The sequence below is a fragment of the Pristiophorus japonicus genome, chromosome 8 (assembly GCF_044704955.1).
Source record: "Pristiophorus japonicus isolate sPriJap1 chromosome 8, sPriJap1.hap1, whole genome shotgun sequence".
Lineage (NCBI taxonomy): Eukaryota > Metazoa > Chordata > Chondrichthyes > Pristiophoridae > Pristiophorus > Pristiophorus japonicus.
Window position 1 is genome coordinate 72,750,682 of NC_091984.1, and position 20,669 is coordinate 72,771,350.

Sequence of the window (20,669 nt, forward strand, 5' to 3'; positions counted from 1 at the left end):
CGCATCAATGTCTGCCTTTGTTGATGAGGCTCCCGAGATATGGGAAATGGTCCACGTTGTCTAGGGCCGCGCCGTGGATCTTGATGATTGGAGGGCAGTGCTGAGCAGCGGCGACAGGCTGGTGGAGGACCTTTGTTTTACTGATGTTAAGCATAAGGCCTATGCTTTCATATGCCTCAGTGAATACATTGACTATATCCTGGAGTTCAGCCTCTGAATGTGCACAGACGCAGGCGTCGTCCACATACTGCAGCTCAACGACAGAGGTTGGGGTAATCTTGGACCTGGCTTGGAGACGGCGTAGGCTAAACAGCTTCCCTCTGGTTCTGCAGTTTAGTTCCACTCCAGCAGGGAGCTTGTTGATTTTGAGGTGGAGCATGGCGGCGAGGAAGATTGAGAAGAGGGTTGGAGCGATGACGCAGCCCTGTTTGACCCCGGTCCTGATGTGGATTGGGTCTGTAATGGATCCGTTGGTAAAGATCACGTCCTGCATGTCATTGTGAAGCAGGCGGAGGATGTTGACAAACTTTTGGGGGCATCCGAAACGGAGGAGGACATTAACATTGCCCCCAAGCAGAGGGGACAGCAGAAGCAGTTCCGCAAAAAAGTTAATGCCGGGGCGTTTAGAGACCCAGCTAAGAGAGCCCTATACAGCCAGTGCCTCACAGCCAATTTGGCATGTCTTGATGACCCTGAGATGCTGAATGCCCATAGCGCTTGGTCTGCCCTCCAGGCCTCTATAACCAGTGCCTGTGAAGAGACACTTGGTCACTCAACCAGAAAACATCAGGACTGGTTTGATGAAAATGATCAGGAGATCGAAGAACAAATAGATCGCAAGCGCAAAGCATTTCTGAGCCTCAAGCAACAACCCAACTCGGGAGCTGCAAAACAACATTACAGACAGCTCAAGGCTCAGGTCCAACAAAAAATCCAGGACCTAAAGAACAGGTGGTGGATGGAGAAAGCACAGGAGATACAACGATATGCGAGGATTCTTCGTTGCAGTCAAGGCCACCTACGGTCTAAACTCCCAAGGCCCCACCCCATTCCTGGCCAAGAACGGGGGAAACACTCATCAAGGACACCGAGGCTGTCAGGACCCGATGGAAGGAGCATTTTGAAGATCTCCTCAATCGAGACTCTGCCTTTGACTCGAGTGTTCTCGACTCCATCCCGCAGCACGCGACCCGCCACCAACTCAGTGAAGCTCCAACGTTGCATGAGGTAGGCAAAGCCATGAAACAGCTCAAGAATAACAAGGTTATGGGTGCGGATGGAATCCCTGCTGAGGCACTCAAATATGGCGGAGAGGTGCTGTTGGCACGGATACATGACCTCATCTTTCTCATCTGGAGGGAGGAGAGCATGCCGGGAGATCTGAGATATGAAGTGATTGTGACCTTTTTAAAAAAGGGGACAAGTCCGACTGTGGCAACTACAGTGGAATGCAACTGCTATCAGCTACTGGGAAAGTTGTCACTAGAGTTCTCCTCAATCGTCTTCTCCCTGTGGCCGAGGAGCTCCTCCCGGAATCTCATGCGGATTTCGTCCCCGATGGGGCGCAACAGACATGATCTTTGCAGCACGACAGTTGCAGGAAAAATGCAGAGAGCAGCGCCAGCCCTTATACATGGCCTTTTTCAATCTTACAAAGGCCTTTGACACTGTCAACCGTGAGGATCTATGGAGCGTCCTCTTCTGTTTCGGATGCCCCCAAAAGTGTTATGTTAAGCTTTGTACTAATTTCCTAAATTAATGCACGGTGTATTCCATGTTTGATGTTTAATCATAAAATACAATGGCCCATAATTTACATAAGAACATAAGAAATAGGAGCAGGAGGTGGCCATTTGGCCCCTCGAGCCTGCTCCGCCATTCAACAAGATCATGGTTGATCTGATCTTGGCCTCGACTCCACTTCCTGCCCACTCCCAATAACCCTGGACTCCCTTATCATTCAAAAATCTGTCCATCTCCACCTTAAAAATATATTCAATCAATATATGCTGTCAAAATATATTTGCTGTCAAAATAAGATGAGGATAATAGCACTTGCTGTTCTTTATGTGCAAATGTTGCAGCAACTTCACGCGAGGGCAGATGCCCAATTAAACACGAAAATCCGAAAGCTGCTGTCTGAGATGCCGTTAGCTTTGTAAAACGGCATCTCGCTGTCTGGCTCACCACTGAAATGCATTGAGCAGTGTGAAGTTACTGTACTTGCATGTTAGATACAAATACATCTCGGCACAGAAAATTAGAGCTGTCTGAAGTGATGTAAGGAGCCTTTACTTTTCCTTTCTGTCTCTTTTTTTCTCTCTCAATCAAATCTTTCTTTCCCTCTCTATTTCTCTTTCTGTATGATTGGACATTGAATTCACCCACTCTAATTTACACTTCCTTGTCAGTCCTTGTGCTGTTCATTTCACAATCCTTCAATCTGATTAGTTAAGGATATACACAGTTATTTGGCCTGTTCACTCAGGTTCCAGATGCCTGGAATCCCTCGCTGCGACGTTATCAGCTCTCACTTCTAGCACAAAATATCGTTGTGATGAAATGAATAAGGCATGTCTAACCAACACCAGATGCCATTAGATTCACGTCTACAGCAAATGACGGCCCTATTCGAACTATATGCTCAATGTTGCAAAAGGAAGTGATTTTTACGAGAGAAAAAGTTTACACAGTATACTAGGATCTCTAAAATAAAATTAAGCTGCATTGGATAATTTTTTGAAAAAGAAAAAATGAAAAAAATTGAGACTGCTTAATGTAGATTTGTTAAAACACAAGAATTATTATTTTTTAATCCAAGTTTCAAAAATACCAGTATTAAATGGATATGGTTAAAACATAATCTTACCTGTCTGCTATACTTTCTTTTTGTATTTCCCGTATAAAGATACCAAGTTCGCCCATATTGTCATTTTTAAGACCGACCACACTGAATCCCAGGCCCCCCATTGCTGGCTTGTTCAATTCAATATATTCTACTTGTCTTCCCTGAGGAATTTGTTTAAAAGGTGAATTAATAAAAGGCAAATATTAAATTATAGTTGTGGTACATAAATATCCAATTAGCCAAACATAATTTTAAACAAAACCAGATCTTACCAATCAGATGCAGCACAATTACAATGTATGGGGACAAAAGAAAAATATCCCTAACAATAATTAACATAATATAATGCAGAATTTCAGAAAAATTGCATCGAAACTGTACAATAAAGAGTGATTAAGTTAGCAAATCGGCAAGTATTGTGCCTAGTAGAGTTGTTAAAAAGGTAAAATGATTCGACTAAATACTCTTACTCAGGACTCTCCAAAATAGGACAGTTAAAACATGTTCGTTTCAAAATAAATATATTTTAGCAATCAAATTCCATGGCTTCTTTGCTACGGTCCACTAGAAATTTGCACACTTCAAAGTCCCATAGTAGCCAAAGTGACAATAATAATTTTACCCAAATGGTACCTGTTTATTTGCAAAATAACTGTTTATTGTAACATGTTAAATAGAAACACTAACCTGAGCTATAATTTGAATAATATCATCAAACTCATCGTGTGTTCTTTCAGGCGTTTGTAACAATCTTGGTTGGTCATAAATTGGAGTATCTGGAAACACTTTTGCATCTTCAGTCAAATATGGATTATTAACAGAATGTTCTGGATTGAACACCAAGAGTCCCGTTTGTGAAAATTCAAAGTTAGGAGATGAATTTGTGGACATACGGTTCAGCTATTGACAGACAGATAATAAGTTATACTTTTACAATCTTGCATCATTTGAATTTTAAGATTCACTAACAAGCTGCTCAGAAGACTGCATCTAAATTCAGTAATTAAATTGTTGCTCCCTAAAGAAAGTTTTTAATTCACAATGTGATCTGTTCTGTTCCAAATCATAAAACTGTAAAAAAAATTAAAAAAATTATGGGAGGTTTTGCCTGGTCTATATTGTGCTCACTTTAAATTTGTTACGGCATGGCTGAAAGCAGCCAGTCTAAATAGAATACATATACATGAATTTGTTTTTTGAATTAGAACTAAATAAAGTACCTGTACAACTTTACAAGTTAGATCAAGCATTACTAATCTCAGAATGCAATGTATTTTCAAGCAGAACACACAAAGATAGAATCATAGACACACAATATAGCGTAATAACATGTTAAACACTTGCCTGTTCCTTCAGCTGTTTGATGGAATGTTGAAGGGTTAGTATTTGATTAAACAGGGGGCTTTCAATTGTGTCACGTAAAATATTTAGTTTTTCATGTTGAGATGAATCCCCTTTCTCACGTAATCGCAACTGCAAGCGAGCCAGTGCTTGTAAAACCTGCTGTTTATTGACTATACATTGAAAAATTCAAAGAAAAAATTAGCATTCATTAATTGCAACTATGTAAAACATGTTATAGCACATATTCTAGTGGCATTGTTCACATCAAGTCATAGATTATACTGTTGCAGTGAAGGGGGTATATGTGGTGTGGTCGTATTTAGATGTGTTGGGATGGGAGACTTGAAGGGTGGGGGCTAGAGCTAGAGTGTAGAAGCAAGGGAGGGTGAGATTGTGGCCTCATTGGACCAGAGGGACTGCAGTGGAGCAGATTTGAAGGCGTTTTGGATTGAGAGCACTAAGTTAGGGATGAAAATGTAATGGCATAATGCAAGAATTGGAATGAAATTAAAATAAATATATTTAACATCCAAAGTGAAATAAAGCATAATGCAATTTTCTAAAAGCAATACCACAGGACATTCACGACAATATATTCAAAATCTTGCATGTAATGCGGACTTCCTACGTCACACTTTCCCCATCATGCTTTCCCTGTTACGCTTTGTTGATAACTGCCCCACCCCCCCAATTGCTTTAAAACACCATATCCTTCAACTCATTGTGGGTAAAGTCATGGGGTATCTGCTGGAATTATTAAGGAATGTTTTGTGTCTAACACGTACTTCCCTTTAGTCACTTCCTGTGCCACAACTTGGTCACACCTGCGTATCATTAAAGGTATTTTTTAATCACATTTTCTAGGCATGGGGGTCATGTGGACAGCCTACTTTTCAGCCAGTCGAAGAGTGTGTTTTTAAGATTGTGCTGATCAACAGAGAAGCAGGACTAGTTTTGAAACAGCAGCACATTTCATACCACAAAGTCTATGAGAAAGTGAGTTGTCTGTTTATTATTTTATGTCAAGGAAAATAGCATTGTTTGTTACTCACTTTTATACTGTATACTGTTCATTTATTTAAATAAACAGACTGTTGCTTTGGGCCCAAATCTCAATCTGATAAGGTATATATTCAGTCAGCTTTTTGAGCAGATGAGAACTATGGGTCTGCACATGATATATCCTTTAATTAGTGGACAGTACGGTCCTTGGGTCTCACTGCAATGTGCCTCGATATTAGGAAGGAAATCTACACTCTGGATCATAGGGTTATGGATATGGCTGTGATACTGAACCTGAGAAACTATCGTTAGAACTCAAAATCATGATACTATACTTTCTAAAATATGCTCCTACGATTCAAGGATTGTTTTGGGATAGGTAGTTAGCATCCATTAGTGAAGTTGAGGTCATGGGAGAATTAGAATATATTTTATTTAGATACCATAAAACAGCAGCTGTCTTGCCATAATCAGAGATTTTCATCAAGCACACAAACGCATTCAAAAAAACCCCCAGAAAAAGAAGATCATTGGCATGAAGCATAAAATTTACAACCCAATATAACCGCCCCCTGATTGACCTAAGCAGCTACAATTGACCTGAATTTGCCAAGTTACAGCAGTGACTTTAATGGCCCTACCTGTGACAATGCCACAGAAGATCCATTAGTGATCACCAAAAGGAATTGTAAATAAGTTTGAGACTGCTCAGCGCATTCTGTGCAAAAACTATTTTTTTTTTTTTTAAATTGGGAGCTAGGAAGATTGAATCATGATTTTTTTTTTCCTGCAGACATCTGCCCACATACCATTCAGCCTGAAGAATGTGTGCCTGATGCAAGAATGTTACTATATAATTAGCAAATCTCCTGTAGCATTGCTCACAGTAAGTCAGAAGCAATGGTATCTTGTGCTCCTATCCTCCCAGGCCTTGAAACCTGCCGCCAGGACTGGCTTTATTTTACATATATTTCCTTTACCTATGTTTTTCTGAAGTTATATATCTTGCAGTTAGCAATACTGGAGAGTGGAAATGGGGTTTAGCTGACAGAGCAGTCCTGTACCTTGTTCGCACTGGGGAATGGCCCTGGAGTTTGACTGTACTGCAGTGGGACTGCTGAATTTTGGCAAGTCCTTTGATTAGCTAGGGAGGATGAACCTGGGGTTTGACAGAACTGCTCATCTCTGCATATTTCTCTCTCTCTCTGTGGGGAATGGTGGGTATCTGGAGGGGGAAGAATTGCTACGGTTTCCTTTTTCAGTGGTGGATATGGAGAAAATGCAGCTTGTAGGTCTCAATGGCTCTCTTCCCATCCACTCCCACTTCACTACAACCCTCTTGATTCATGTCTATTCCTAAACTCTGATCATATCCCCTATTACTTTTGCTTCTCACTATCCAATTGACACTGCACCTTCTTATCACCCCATCGTTCTCATTATGTCCCTGCACCTTTCTCATTTGCAAGCCTCTATCCTTGCCTACTCCATGATGCCGTTTCCTTCCTTCCTTCCTTCCTTCCTTCCCTCCCTCTAACCCCCACCCAATTTAGGAGCAGCTGGAAATAATAATTTAACAGTGGAGCAACAATTACAAATAAAACTTGCTTAGAAATAATTTCACATTAAAGAATAAGACTTTTTTTTTGAAGGGTCTGGTGGGGAAAAACAGGCAGTGGAATTAGGCCAACTGGCAGGGCAGACGAGGCAGCAGTGTTATGGTGGCTGAAAATAGGTCAAGTGCTTGGAGGCCAAATGCAAAGCAGCAGGGAGACCAGTTGGTTGCAAGACTGGGCAGAGGCAGATTTGGCAGCAGATCAAGTCAGAACAGCACAAATAGTGGAGCTGGAGATTATTTTTGTTTTTAAAGAGAGCCAGTAAATCAGAAGTGCAATTAGATGAGCCAGAAGGGCAGGAGGTGGGCCCAGAATCAGAAACAGACCCCAGGGAAAAAGGGGAAGGAAAGAAAATCCAGAGCCAACAGGCCAAAGCAAGGGCAGGGTCCAGCAGAAATTGGGGAAGGGCAAAAAGAGCTGGAGGGATGGAAGTTATATTCAATTAAAAATCTACTAAATTAAAAATTATGCTAATTTACCAGACTTTGGAAACAGAAAAAACATAAGTTGAAAAAAGAACATGGTGGGCACACTTGGGCAACTTGTCCCAGAAGGTCAGCACTAGTGAACCAACTAAATAGGAGACATGATGATATTACCTATGAATAGTAGTAATAGCAGGCATTACTGTTCGATAGTTTTTTCCCTAGGCATTAACAAGTGAGACAGGCATCAAGTTTCACAAATGCATGACTCAATCATGTAGTGTGTTCTGACTCTCTGCATGTCTTCAAGAGGGAACTGGACCAGTTCTTGACTGGGGCCGTGATCGCATCACATAAAGCAAGTGCCTTAATAGATAACACTTGGTCCATGTGATCACCTGGATTGGTTTTAGTTGCCCAAGGGAATCGGAAAATTTTTTTTCCAGAGTATTATCCCCTTATGGCCCTGCTTTTTTTGCCTCTCCCAGGGGGAACTGTTTAGTTATGATGCTTCGACCATCATGGTGTGCGGCAGGCTTGATGGGCCAGTTGGTCTTTTCCTGCCCGTTAATTATGTATGTTTATATGTTCAATAGTGGCAAAAAGAAAAAGGTGACAAACAGGAAGTCGCAGGAATTTTTAAATACTATTACAGGTTATAGATAGTAGACATTTTAGCTGTTTAAAAAAAAGACTCGGTAATGGACTAAGACAGTACCTGTAACAGGATTTTCTGGCATGATTGTATCTTCGATTGTTTAGTCTTTTTCCAAGGAATCTATAATAGTGAGAGATATTACTGACAAGAAATACAAAAAATGACATCAAACTCAAATTAGTTTCTAATTCAACAATGATGATGCTTTTCTACACAGCATCTACTACATGCAGTTCTGGTCACCACACTACAGTGGGGCTTTGATGAGGGTACACCAAAGGATGACTAAATTGATACCTGGAACTAATACTTAGGCACATGACCTGAAGAAAGAGACTATGGATATTGGGAATTTTTACATTTCTCCTTGTTCAGCTTTCTGTCTGATGCATACAGAGGCTGCTTATTATATTCAAGACTATCCAAATCAAGCTACTGAGAAATCTAGAGATCTTCAAGGCTTCTGTTTGCTCAACATGGAATGCTCACTTTCTTTTCATAGGGTCACATCCAATTTACACAAATCCAAAAAGCTTAAATACAACTGGCAGAGCCACATGTGCAGAGATACTGTTGGAGCTTGACCAGCTAAAACCACACAGCATACAAGCGCTCCTTTTCGCACCTTTGTTCAGCTAGGACAATCCTTCTCATTGCGGCTTAAGCTTGCAGGGATAGCTGGAGCCAACTGAAGAATTTCTGCCCCAATTTACAGATGTTCTCCTTCAGGTTTCATTTGTGAGCTAGGCTGGCTGGTCGGTCAATTATCGACAGTGCCCTGGAGTAACGCACATTTGCCTGGTTCAATTATCGGATTACCAAGTCAGCCACATATGGTTCTCTGTTCCAAGCTTCCACTGTCAACTTGGAGCCACCTTGACCCCAAAAAGACTGTTTACCTCTCTCCCCCCTCCCCCCACAGTTGGGCATTACAGAATTAACAAGCACAGGTTTGAGTTCTTGCTTAGTGGGCAGCAGGTACTCTGAGTTCCTGAAGGGCAATATGGTGAGTGGCACAACTCATAAGATGTGTGAATACCATCTTCCTGACCACAGTATTTAGAAACACCAATTCCCATTCAATGCTGGTTCAAACAGATGGAGGTACAGAGCTTCAGCAGCAGCTGCCTACCTCTCTACAACATTAATAGAAGGTACTGAGCCCTAGATGTAAGAGTGTGTCCTCATCGAAAGCTCAAGATAATGCCGCAGTCATCCCAAGTCAAAGAGTTTTCTGATTATGAATATATAACCAGCATCTGCTATCAGCATGGTGGAAGGATCTGCACAGATCATGTCAAACAATCACCTTGATATCCAAGCCCAATGCTATGTTCCAGGTGTACTAATTGCCAAATCTTTAATCCAGCTGTACGGGCCTTCGGCAAAGAGGCACACTCGCTGTGAAGCTAACTCATCCTACAGGGTCGCAGTTTCAGCACTTCATAAACTAGAGTCCTCATCTGTCACAACTGCTCTGATGATGCTAACTTCTACACCAGAGCTTCCAAAATTGACTCCTTTTTCCTCAGCCGATGATTCCCCTCCACCATAACTTCAACAGAGTCGGTTCTATTTCCTACCCTCACCTTTTCTCTCCCCACTCAGAACAAAGTCTCCCCTGCCCCCAATCCTCACCTCCCAACCCCATCCAGCCTCAGGATTTGGAACAGAATCTTGTCATTTCCAATGTGATCCCATCACCAAAGACATCTGCTCCTCCTTTCCCTAGCACCTTTGCATGTAAGCACAAGAGATGCAACAACCACCATTCACCACCTTCCACAGGGCACCAAACATTCCTTCCAGGTGAAATAGCAATTGGCATGTATTCCCTCCAACCTAGTATATTAATTTACTGCTCACAGTGCAATCCCCTCTACATTGGAGAGACCAAACACAGATTAGGTGATCATCCACCACCATGGGGACCCCTTGCTGGCAGATGGTCTGCATTACTTTGCTCTTTCACCAGACTCCTGGTCATTGGAGCCTTTTGCACTTTGCCAGTTTTGCATGCTTCCTATTCTACTTGCCTATCCCCTTTAGTTTCTTACAATGTCATGAAAATCATTTTTTATTTATTTTATCTTCTGCACATATCACTTTAACCATTTCCCATTCCAACCTTTGCACTTGACAGATAATTTTATTTATTTTGTTGAGTGCATTCTTGAGGCAACATTAAGCCGAGGCCCCAGCTGCCCCCACCTGGACGTAAAAGCTCCCATGGAAGAACAGGACAAATTGGCTACTACCTTTCCTATTACAACAATGACAACAGTTCAAAAGGTACTTCATTTGCTGTAAACTGCTTTGAGATGTCAGGAGGTTGTGAAAGGCCCTATATAAAATGAAAGTTTGCTCTTTCTTTTGAAATGCTGTCCATTTGTAATATCTTTCAGCTGAGGAAGGGTTTCCAACTAAATCAACTAATCTGTGTTCCCTCGACAGACCTAACCTGCTGAGTGTCTCTAATTTTTTGTTTTTGGTTCAACCATCCATCAATTTGTTTTGTCACTGACATTGTTCACAAATAACTTCAATTATTAGAAGCATCTTCATGTTTATTTCAGTGTTCTGCTTTTGTAACAAAATAAGTTTCCCAAAACTTTGCTATAAAGACAATGGTCCTATAATTTCAGAACCTCATTAACGAGAATGGATGGAAAATCTAAAAGTCGATATAACCTGTTGAATATTGGATAATTATATTACATAAGTTGCTTCTAACATTTAATATTTTATTTGCCCAAATCAACAAAGACGGCAATCACCATGACAGCAATAGTCAAAAACTCACCAAACTCAGCTAAGCTTTAAATTTGAGATTAGGCGAAGGTTTGAGACACTCCAAATAACGCCCAGCTTTTCCAGTCTCGCTGGCCCAAGACAGAAAGTGACATTAACCGGACAGATTAAAGATTCTACTCTGCCACCCTCGGGGAGGATTCTTTAAAATCAAATACAAGAATAAACCAGCAGTCAGTTCGCATATGGACACAATCTCCAGTGAAATGCAGTTCCTTGTCGCAGAAAGGAACTTTGCACCCACTGAAGTTTTGGTCCGGGAGGAATTTGCCTGGTAATCAGCTGCTGACGCGCTCCAGGCCCGAGCCGCCCACTCAGCACCTGACCCATTGCTGCTTGAACTTATTTCACTATCGTTCCCCGACGATCCTCGGACCCGAAACTGGCGCTACGGCTCCCCTCGGCCGCCGCTCCACAACTTTACCTCGGTCACCAGCTGTCTCAGCGGGCGCTGCTCGCACTACGGCCCTCACCTGCCCAGCCCAGCGGAAGTGACTCACACAGCGGAACGCTCACCTGAGACAGGAAATACCGCGTGCCCACAGCCCCGCCCCAGGACAGGCCCCATCCCCTGGGACAGGCCCCGCCCACTCCCCCAGGGACAGGCCCCGCCCACTCCCCAGAAACAGGCCACAGCCCTGGGACAGGCCCCGCCCACTCCCAAGGGACAGGCCACACCCCCTGGGACAGACACAACCCATTCCCCAGGGACAGACCACACCCCCTGGGACAGGCCCCGCCCACTCCCCCAGAAACAGGCCACAGCCCTGGGACAGGCCCCGCCCACTCCCAAGGGACAGGCCACACCCACTGGGACAGGCCCCAACCACTCCCCCATGGACAAGCCACACCCCCTGGGACAGGCCCTGCCCACTACCCAGGGAAAGGCCACACCCCCTGGGACAGGTCCCACCCACTACCCAGGGACAGGCCCCTCCCAAGTACCAGGCCACAACCCCTGGGAGAAGCCACGCCCACTCTGCATGGACAGGCCACACCCCCTGGGACAGGCCGTACCCCCTGGACAGGCTACACCTCTCCCCAGCGTCAGGCCCCTCACCCTCCCCAGGACAGGCCACGCCTCTCACCAGTTCCAGGCCACACCTCCAGGGACAGGCCCCTCACCCTCCCAGGGACAGGCGCTCGCCCTGGACAGGACACACCCTCAGGATAGGCCACATGCCTGCCCCAGGACAAGCTACACCCCTTTGAGGCCACACCTCTCCGCAGGGACAGGCCACACCCCCAGGATGGGCTGCACCTCCCTCTTCCCAGGGACAGGCCACTTCCCCTCCCCCCATGACAATCCATCCCCATCCCCCTCGGAACATATCGCACCTCCGTGGGGCAGGCCGCATCTTTTACCTGCTTTTACCACGCGTAAGAGTTTGAAGGACATTCACTAGGCAAGGGTTGGGCAAGTAGCCCAATCTTTGCCCCGTGGATGTCATTCCTGTGGGGATGTGTTGGAGCTGTCAAAATAAATTTTCACAGATCGGAAAAGCCAGTTCTCGCCGCATGCGCATTGCATGCCAAGAACCGGCATTTGAAAGACCTCTTTGGGTGCGTGTGCACATCATAGGCACATGGGTAGGCCACAATTGTCAACCCAGCAAGGGAAAGAAGTCACTGGTGGGAGTAATCTTATAGGGCCCACATTTGCCCAGGGGTTGCTCCATATTTTTGGAGCAACTTGATTTTTTTTGAGTATCTTAAAAATCGCAATTCTGCCCATTTAATTTGCACCAATGTAAGTGAGTTAGTTAGGATTTTTTAAAGTTTTTTTTTCAAAAGGGGGCGTTACCAGCCACTTAAACCTGTTTTGGCCATTTAAGCCAATTTGGATAGCTAATAGTTGCTCCAAACTAACTTAGGCCAGCGTATGTGGCCCGCACAGAAAACCCTTGCGGAGAGTTAAGAAATCAGCGCAGGTAAGTACATTCTAAAGCACCAAACACTAAACAAAGCACAAAAATAAGTATTCATTAACAAATAAAAAATACAAGGAAGCTGAGAGGACCTGCACCGAGCACCAAGACTTAAAAAGCACTAAACAAAGCACAAAAAGTAATAAGCAACTAATTAACAAATAAAATAGAGAAGGAACCCTACACCTAAAGCACCAAGGCCAAAGTAATAAGCAATCAATCAATCAATAACAAATAAAAACAAAGTAACCTTGACCAAACGACTCCTACACAGTACCTTCAATAGCAATTTTTTTGCTGGCTCCTACTTTATTCTAACCAATGGCATATAAATACTCAGCACAATGTACAGACCAAGTGCAGTGCACTTACTCCATCCATTGTGTGGCCTTGTGAATATTGCCAGCATGATTTGTCTCAATGCTTCCCATTTGTTTCAGACATTGGACACCTAACCTAACCCTATCTACTTCTTCTAAACTGATTCCCTTGTGGAAAACATCAGCATACTAACGAGTTGCAGGGTTTCCCTGACAACCTGCTGGGGTTCTGGTTCTCTCAGACCTCCTGTTACAGGTGTGGCTGGAAAAGACAGCGAGCCGCCGATGAGGGAGCCTATTCGGCCAGGGATAGGGGCAGCGCGCTTCGGCCCCACCCACACACCCTGCAGAGCGCACTCACAGATTCTGGGGGCGATGAGGTATTGCGTATGCACGAACACTCTAGCGCTTTTGCCAAGCCACGTTAAGGCATACGACGTTCCACGGACCGGGGAGAATACCGAAGTAAATTTTCGGTGCCATTTTTGGAGTACAAAGTCGGAGCACCTCAGGCAAGTGCGCGTTTTAACCGGAGGGTCAAATTTTTGCCCATTGGCCCCCTAACAGTAACTACATTGTAAGGTAGAGTATGAATCAAGAAATAATGGAGGTTTGTAAGAACGGTATGGCAATAATCATGGGTGATTTTAATAAGGACAAAAGAAATAGGAGCAAGAGTAGGCCATTTGGCACCTCAAGCCTGCTCCGCCTTCAATAAGATCATGGCTGATCTGACGATGGACTCAGCTCCACTTCCCTGCCCACTCCCCATAACCCTTTACTGCCTTATTGCTCAAAAATCGGTCTTATCTCCGCCTTAAAAATATTCAATGACCCAGTCTCCACAGCTCTCTGGGGTAGAAAATTCCATAGATTTACAACCCTCTGAGAAAATAAATTTTTCCTCATCTCAGTTTTAAATGGGTGGCCCCGTATTCTGAGACTATGCCCCCTAGTTTTAGTTTCCCTCATGAGTGGAAATATCCTCCCTGCATCCACCTCGTCGAGCCCCCTCATTGGGCCCAAGTTTCGAGCCGCGCCGAGAACGGCGCAGTCCCGACCTGGATGCCCGTTTTTCGCGCCACAAAGTGCGCCTAAAAAAACCCTCCAGATTCTCCACCTCCCTGCAGGTCCTCTGGCCCTCGGCGCAGCGCAGCAGGAGCTGTAGGGGGCGGAGCGAGGTCCCTGCGGCGAAAACAGTGCCGGGACCTCTGCACATGCGCGCTACAGTGGGCACGCAAGTGCAGTAGCTCCAGGCGCCCGAAACTGTGTGGGAGGGGCCGAAGCACGCAGCCCCTAGCCCTGGCCGAATGGCCTCACTGGGGCTGCGTGAATAAGGCTCCTCCCACGGCCAGCTCCTGCTTCTTCCCGACCCGACTCGACTCCCGCTTCCCGCCTCCGGACCGGACCCGACCCGACTCCCGCTCCCCCCCCGCACCCCAGACCGGACCCAACACCAACCCGACTCCCGCTCCCCCGCCCCCCCGCCCCAGCCCCCGACCCGACTCCCGCTTCTCCCCTCCCCCCCCCCCCCCCGCCCCCGGACCCGACACCGACCCGACTCCCGCTTCCCCCCACCCCCCGCCTCCGGACCGGACCCGACACCGACATCGACCCGACTCCTGCTTCCCCCCCTCCGCCCCCGGACCGGACCCGACACCGACCTGACTCCCACTTACCCCACCCCCGCCCCCGGACTGGACTCGACCCGACTCCTGCTCCCCGCCCCTGGACCGGACCCGACCCCAACCCCGACACCGACCCGACTCCCGCTTCCCCCGCCCCCCACCCCGGACTGGATCCGACCTGACCTCCCTCCCCCGAACCGAACCGACCTCCCTCTCCCTCCCTTCCCCCGACCCGCGCTCCCCCCGACCCGACCCAACGCCACCTACCTGTAAATCTGGTGCTGGGGACGGTCCCTGCCCGAAGTCTCGGGCCCGGCCCGTTCAGCCTCCCTCCCCCTTCTCCTTTCTCCCCCCCCCCATCTCCTTTCTCCCCCCCCATCTCCTTTCTCCCCCCCCGCCATCTCCTTTCTCCCCCCCGCTATCTCCTTTCTCCACCCCCCATCTCCTCCCCCCCCCATATCCTTCCCCTCATCTCCTTTATCCCCTTCTCCCCCCTTCCCCTTCTCCCCCCATCCCTCCCCCTTCCCTCCCTCTGCTCTCCCCCTCTCTCCCTCTAACCCCCTCCTCCCCCTCCCCTCGCTGTCAGAAACACAGACACTGACAGACAGAGAATGAGAGACACACACAGATAGACAGAGAGATAGAGACACGACAGAGACACACTGGGGGGTGGGGGGGGGCATCCCAGCACGCTGTTGGAGGGCTCCCGGTGCTGCAGTCAGTAAGTAGAAAATGTTTTATTTATTGATTAAAAAAAAAAATTATTTCTTATTAATTTTTTTTGATTGATTTATTGGTTGATTTATTGATGTATTTATCATTTATTATTGATTATGGCTCTTTATTTTGTTTAATGTTTGTAAACTTCCCTTTAAAGCCCCCCCCACCATTCCCTATGCCTGATTTGTAACCTGCGCCTGATTTTCTAAAGTGTAGACAAGGTTTTTTCGAGCGTACAAAAATCTTCACTTACTCCATTCTAAGTTAGTTTGGAGTAAGTTTTCACTGACGAAACTTTGAAAACAGGCGTAAGTGGGTGGACACGCCCTCTTTTGAAAAAAAAATTCTGTTCCAAAGTGAAACTGTTCTAACTGACTAGAACTGGAGCAAACTAAATGGCAAGAATTCCGATTTCTAAGATACTCCGTTCTACACCAGTTGTTCCTAAAAATCAGGAGCAAATCATGTCGAAACTTGGGGCCTATATGTCCGTAGCTGTGCGTCAATTGGCAATAATTTTGGCCTCCTGGCCTTGGACACCCACAACCTTTCGAACTGTTTGATACTCATCAGGGACTGGCTGGCCCCTGTGTCTAGCTCCATTAATACTGGGATGCCATTGAGGAGCACTTTCATCATTATCGGTGGCACCCTGGTATATGAACTGTATATGTGCTCCACATGAACTCGCTGAACTTCAGCTTCCAACGATTTCCCCCAGTATTCATTTGGCCTCGTAGGGCTTACATCGAGCCCGTCCTCCTCGTACATCAACCTGGTTGCAGGCTTCCTGCACGTACCTGCCAAGTGACCGCTGACGTTGCAGTTTCTGCAGGTATATTGCTGATACCTGCAAGCTCTGGCTAGGTGTTTGCCTCCACATCTCCAGCATGAGCTGGAGGCCCTGTTGTTGGAAACAAAAGGTCCATTACCAGTCAATCGTCTCTGACTGTCTCTGTAACTGTCCTTAAACGCACCATTAACAGGTTTTGATGGCCCCATTACTGGCCGCATTGTCCATTGCGATGGCATGAATTGCCATTCAGCTAGCCATTGTCTCTGTTGAATTCTCCCTTTGGGTTCGACTACATGCTGGGGCATGTCCGATTGCCCTTGTCTGCCTAGAGAACTGTGTGCCATGTTAACAATGTTGACTCTCTGGTCGTTTGCCGCATTTGAGCCAAGATTTTTGCCATAAATCATTCTAGTCTCTTCCTCCCCTGAGATAATTGTCTGGGCTATCATAGCCTCCGCTTCCAAGGTCAAATCTTTGGTCTCAATCAGTTTCCTGAAAACCCCAGTGTACTCGATACCCTCAATAAAAAAGTCTTGCAACATCTCTGCTCTGCATGCATCTGGGAACTTACATAGGCTCGCCAGTCACCGGAGATCTGCCACAAAGTCTGGAATGCTTTGCCCTTCTCGCCGCCGGTGCGTGTAAAACCGGTGTCTCGCCATGTGCATGCTGCTCGTCGGTTTAAGGTGTTCCCCGATCAGCTTACTGAGCTCTTCGAATGACTTGTTCACCGGCTTCTCTGGCGCCAGAAGGTCCTTCATCAGGGATCCACAAACCGACAGGGAGATGAGCCCTACGTTTGTTGGCCGAATCCTGTCCCAACCATTCCTTCGTGACAAAACTTTACTGTAGTCTCTCAATAAAGTCATCCCAATCATCACCAACACAGTACCTCTCATCTGTGCTGCTAGTGGCCATGCTCGCATGGTTTAAATCCCAGTTTCTCGTCACCAATGATATGTCCTTACTATACAGTATAAATGCACATGAGGCCCATACTTGAGAGATGGTCACTCTGTGACCAGTTACCTTTATTACCAAGACCTCAAGTGATGAAGGTGGGTGGAGCTTTCCCTTTTATACCTGAGAGTCCAGGTTAGGGATGTCTCCCACAAGTTCACCCCCTTGTGGTCAATGTTCGCAAGGTGTACAAGTTAGGTCAGCTTATACATGGGTTACAATGATAGTTGAATACATGACACTCCCACTATGGATTGTGCCAGGAGATGGCCCCACAGTGTTCGGCAGAAACTGGCTGGGAAAAATCCGCTGGAACTGGGACGACATCCGAGCACTTTCATCCGTCGATGACACCTCATGTGCCCAGTTTTTGAGCAGGTTCCTGTCGTTGTTTGAGCCAGGCATTGGAAGTTTCTCAGGGGTGAAGGTGCAGATCCACTTGGTTCCTGGCACACGGCCCATCCACCACAAGACACGGGCGGTGCCATATATGATGCGAGAGAAAATGGAAATTGAGCTGGACAGGCTGCAGCGAGAAGGCATCATCGTGCCAATGGAGTTCAACGAGTGGGCCAGCCCGATTGTTCTGGTTCTCAAAGGAGACGACACGGTCAGAATTTGTTGGGAGTATATAGTCACAATTAACCGTTTTTCGTTACAGGACCAGTACCCGCTACCCAAGGCAGTCTCCACCGACATACTTGAGGCCTTCCTCAACCAGTGAGCACCAGAGGGACTGGAGTGCTTCATCACACCCCAGAACAAAACTTAAATGTAATTTGTTACATTTCATTTAAGTTAAATATACGTTAGAGTTAATGGTTGTGCCCCTTTAAGAAGATGACAGTTGTCATCAATTACAGAAATTAACATATAAAAGCTAGAACTGCAAGTGTGGTCTGGGGTATTTCCCACTTAGTCCCAAATAACTCTGCAAGCCAATGCTATAATGTAGCGGAGTTCAACCATTTGGAGCTGTGCACGATATCTGTATTAAAATCAGTGAGTAGATGGCATATGCAAAACTCCCTGTATGCAAGACCGCCCTGGCAGAAGTTGATGGTTTGTAATGGATAACTTCTCACATTCCGTGTTGTCATTTGGTTCCAGAAGTGGATTCCATGCCCCTTATGTACTAATATTAACTTGCACAGCCCAATTATATGATAGCGTGATACAGGGGTGTAACAATGTTCTTTGTGATCTGTACTGGATGTTCATGTCTTTCACATGTAACCCCACATGTGCCTCCAATTTATTTTGAAGGCAGAACAAGAAACACTTGATAAGATTAGGCCAAATATGAATTCTTAAGATGTTTTATTTCACAGCAGATATAAATATGGAGCAAAAGTTACAATCAGACTCACTTCATTTAATCAGTACAACATTGTCTTCAAATAATATTAATATAATGAACATGCTACACTTTTCCACATCAATAGGTCATCTTGTTCGGCTTAAAGAAAATAATTCCTAACTACCCTCTTACATTCTTCTTCTGAGGCTGTTGAAAGCTTTGCTCTGACAGCTTTCTGTTTAAAAGCCTAATTGACTTCCCATGGGGCCAATTTTCCACATTACCAAGTTTTGGCGCAGTTGTCAATGTACGTCCTATTTTTTAGTGGCTGACTGCGCTAAAAAAAAGTTGCAAGTTTTGCCAGAATAAACTTTCATGTTGGAGTGGCGCACATAGACCTTAACCTCTGTGGGTGGAGCTTAAGGTCTGCGCCGAAAAACTGAGGTTGCCACGGTAATGAGGGAGACACTGAAGGGCTGAGGCTGCAAAGTGAAACACAAGATGCAGCAAGATATAAGCAATTGTAGAGCCCTGGTGCCGCTGCTATCCTGGTGTCATATATGTAACTTTGGGATCACTAGCCTCAGATGGTGTCATTGTTGGAGGCCATTGGGCTGCACGCACAGGTGTGCAGCCCAAGTATAAAAGGCCAGCCATTTTGTATATTTGTCACTTTGGGCCTTAATGAAGCAGAGCCAAGGTCATACCTCTTGGAGTAAACAGTACTCAGTCTAACAGTTATTGCATACACAACATTTGGCGACGAGGCAACAGAACCTTTGCATGCAAAAATTAGCACAATTGGATTGTTGGAGCAATTTGTGGAAGGAGAAGATTGGGCAGACTTTGTGAGCCGTTTGAGCCAGTTCTTCGTGGCCAACAAAATGGAGGAGGTCGGCGACGGTGTTCCTCACGGTTTGCGGTCCAAAAATTTATGGTCTGATAAAGAATCTATTCCTGCCTGTGAGTCCAACAGAGAAGACATATGAAGAATTGTGTACACTGGTACAGGATCACCTTGAGCCAGACGAAGGCATCATCATCTCGAGATACAGATTTTACACAATGTTCACTCAGAGGCCAGAATGTGGCGGAATTCGTTGCCAACCTGAGACGTCTAGCGGGACCGTGTAAGTTCGTGGTTGTGTTGGCAGACATGCTGTGGGACTTCTTTGTAACTGGCATCAACCACGAGGTGATCCTGCGTAAACTGGCGGTGGAAACGTTGGACTTGAACAGGGCCGTCACGATCGCTCAGTCATGCATGACAATGGATAGAAGTCTAAAGCAGATATCAGTGAAAAATTGAAACTTGGCAAGTACTGTAAATATGATTGATTCGGCGTTTGGCAGAGCGGCACATGGCAGGGTCTACCCGACTGCGTATGCGAAACCTGTGGCTGCCCAAAGTCCGCCAGCGGGAATGCATCCGATTTCTCCATGTTGGTGTTGTGGGGGAAATCACTGGCACCAGCAGTGCCGATTTAAGCAATATAGTTGCAAAGGTTGTCTGCGAGGGGGGCATCTCCAGCGCAAGTGTCCGCAAATGAGCAAGCATGCTGTGACACGCTACGTGGAGGATGGTCCGACTAGTGCGGATCCAGATACGCAATCCGAGATTCCAGAGGAGGAAGTGTATGCACTGTACTCGTTCCTAACTAAGAGCAAACCGATAATGATTAACGTGAAATTTAATGGAGTGCCGGTATCGATGGAACTGAACACGGGGGCGAGTCAATTGATAATGAGCCAGAGGGCATTCGACAAGCTGTGGGATACTAAGGCTGTGAGGCCCAGGCTGAGTCCAGTCAATGCCAAGTTGCGCACGTACACCAAAGAACTCATAACAGTGATTGGCAGTGCCACAATTAAAGTGTCGTATGACGGTGCGGTTCATGAGTTACCGCTATGGATTGTCCCAGGCAATGGCCCAACGCTGTTCGGCAGGAATTGGCTTGAAAAAGTCAGATGCAATTGGAATGACATCAAGGCGTTGTTGTCGGAGAAAGATACATGAGCCCAAGTGCTGAGCAAGTTCCCCCTGCTGTTTGAACCAGGCATCGGCAACTTCACGGGAGCCAAGGTGCAGATCCACGTCGACTCGGATGCAAGACCCGCCCATCATAAAGCTCAGGCAGTTCCGTATATGATGAGGGAGAAGGTCGAAATCGAACTGGACAGACTCCAGCGTGAAGGGATCATATCACCAGTTGAATTTAATGAATGGGCCAGCCCAATTGTTCCTGTGCTGAAAAATGATGGCACAGTCAGAATCTGTGGAGACTACAAGTCTACGATCAACAGGGTTTGTAA

The 20,669-nt window shown here is 46.0% G+C and overlaps 1 protein-coding gene across 1 annotated transcript in view; it reads right to left on the minus strand.

Moving 5' to 3' along the window:
- patj (PATJ crumbs cell polarity complex component) overlaps positions 1-11,086 on the minus strand; it is a 446,032-nt gene extending 434,946 nt beyond the window's left edge. Inside the window, exons 1-5 of the mRNA XM_070888230.1 lie at positions 10,697-11,086; positions 7,954-8,013; positions 4,193-4,362; positions 3,536-3,748; positions 2,870-3,009 (exon numbers count right to left, since the gene is read on the minus strand). Coding sequence (XP_070744331.1) covers positions 2,870-3,009; positions 3,536-3,748; positions 4,193-4,362; positions 7,954-7,975 — 545 coding nt within the window. The 5' untranslated portion in view covers positions 7,976-8,013; positions 10,697-11,086. The remainder of the gene's footprint in view (positions 1-2,869; positions 3,010-3,535; positions 3,749-4,192; positions 4,363-7,953; positions 8,014-10,696) is intronic.
- Positions 11,087-20,669: the final 9,583 nt, after the last annotated feature.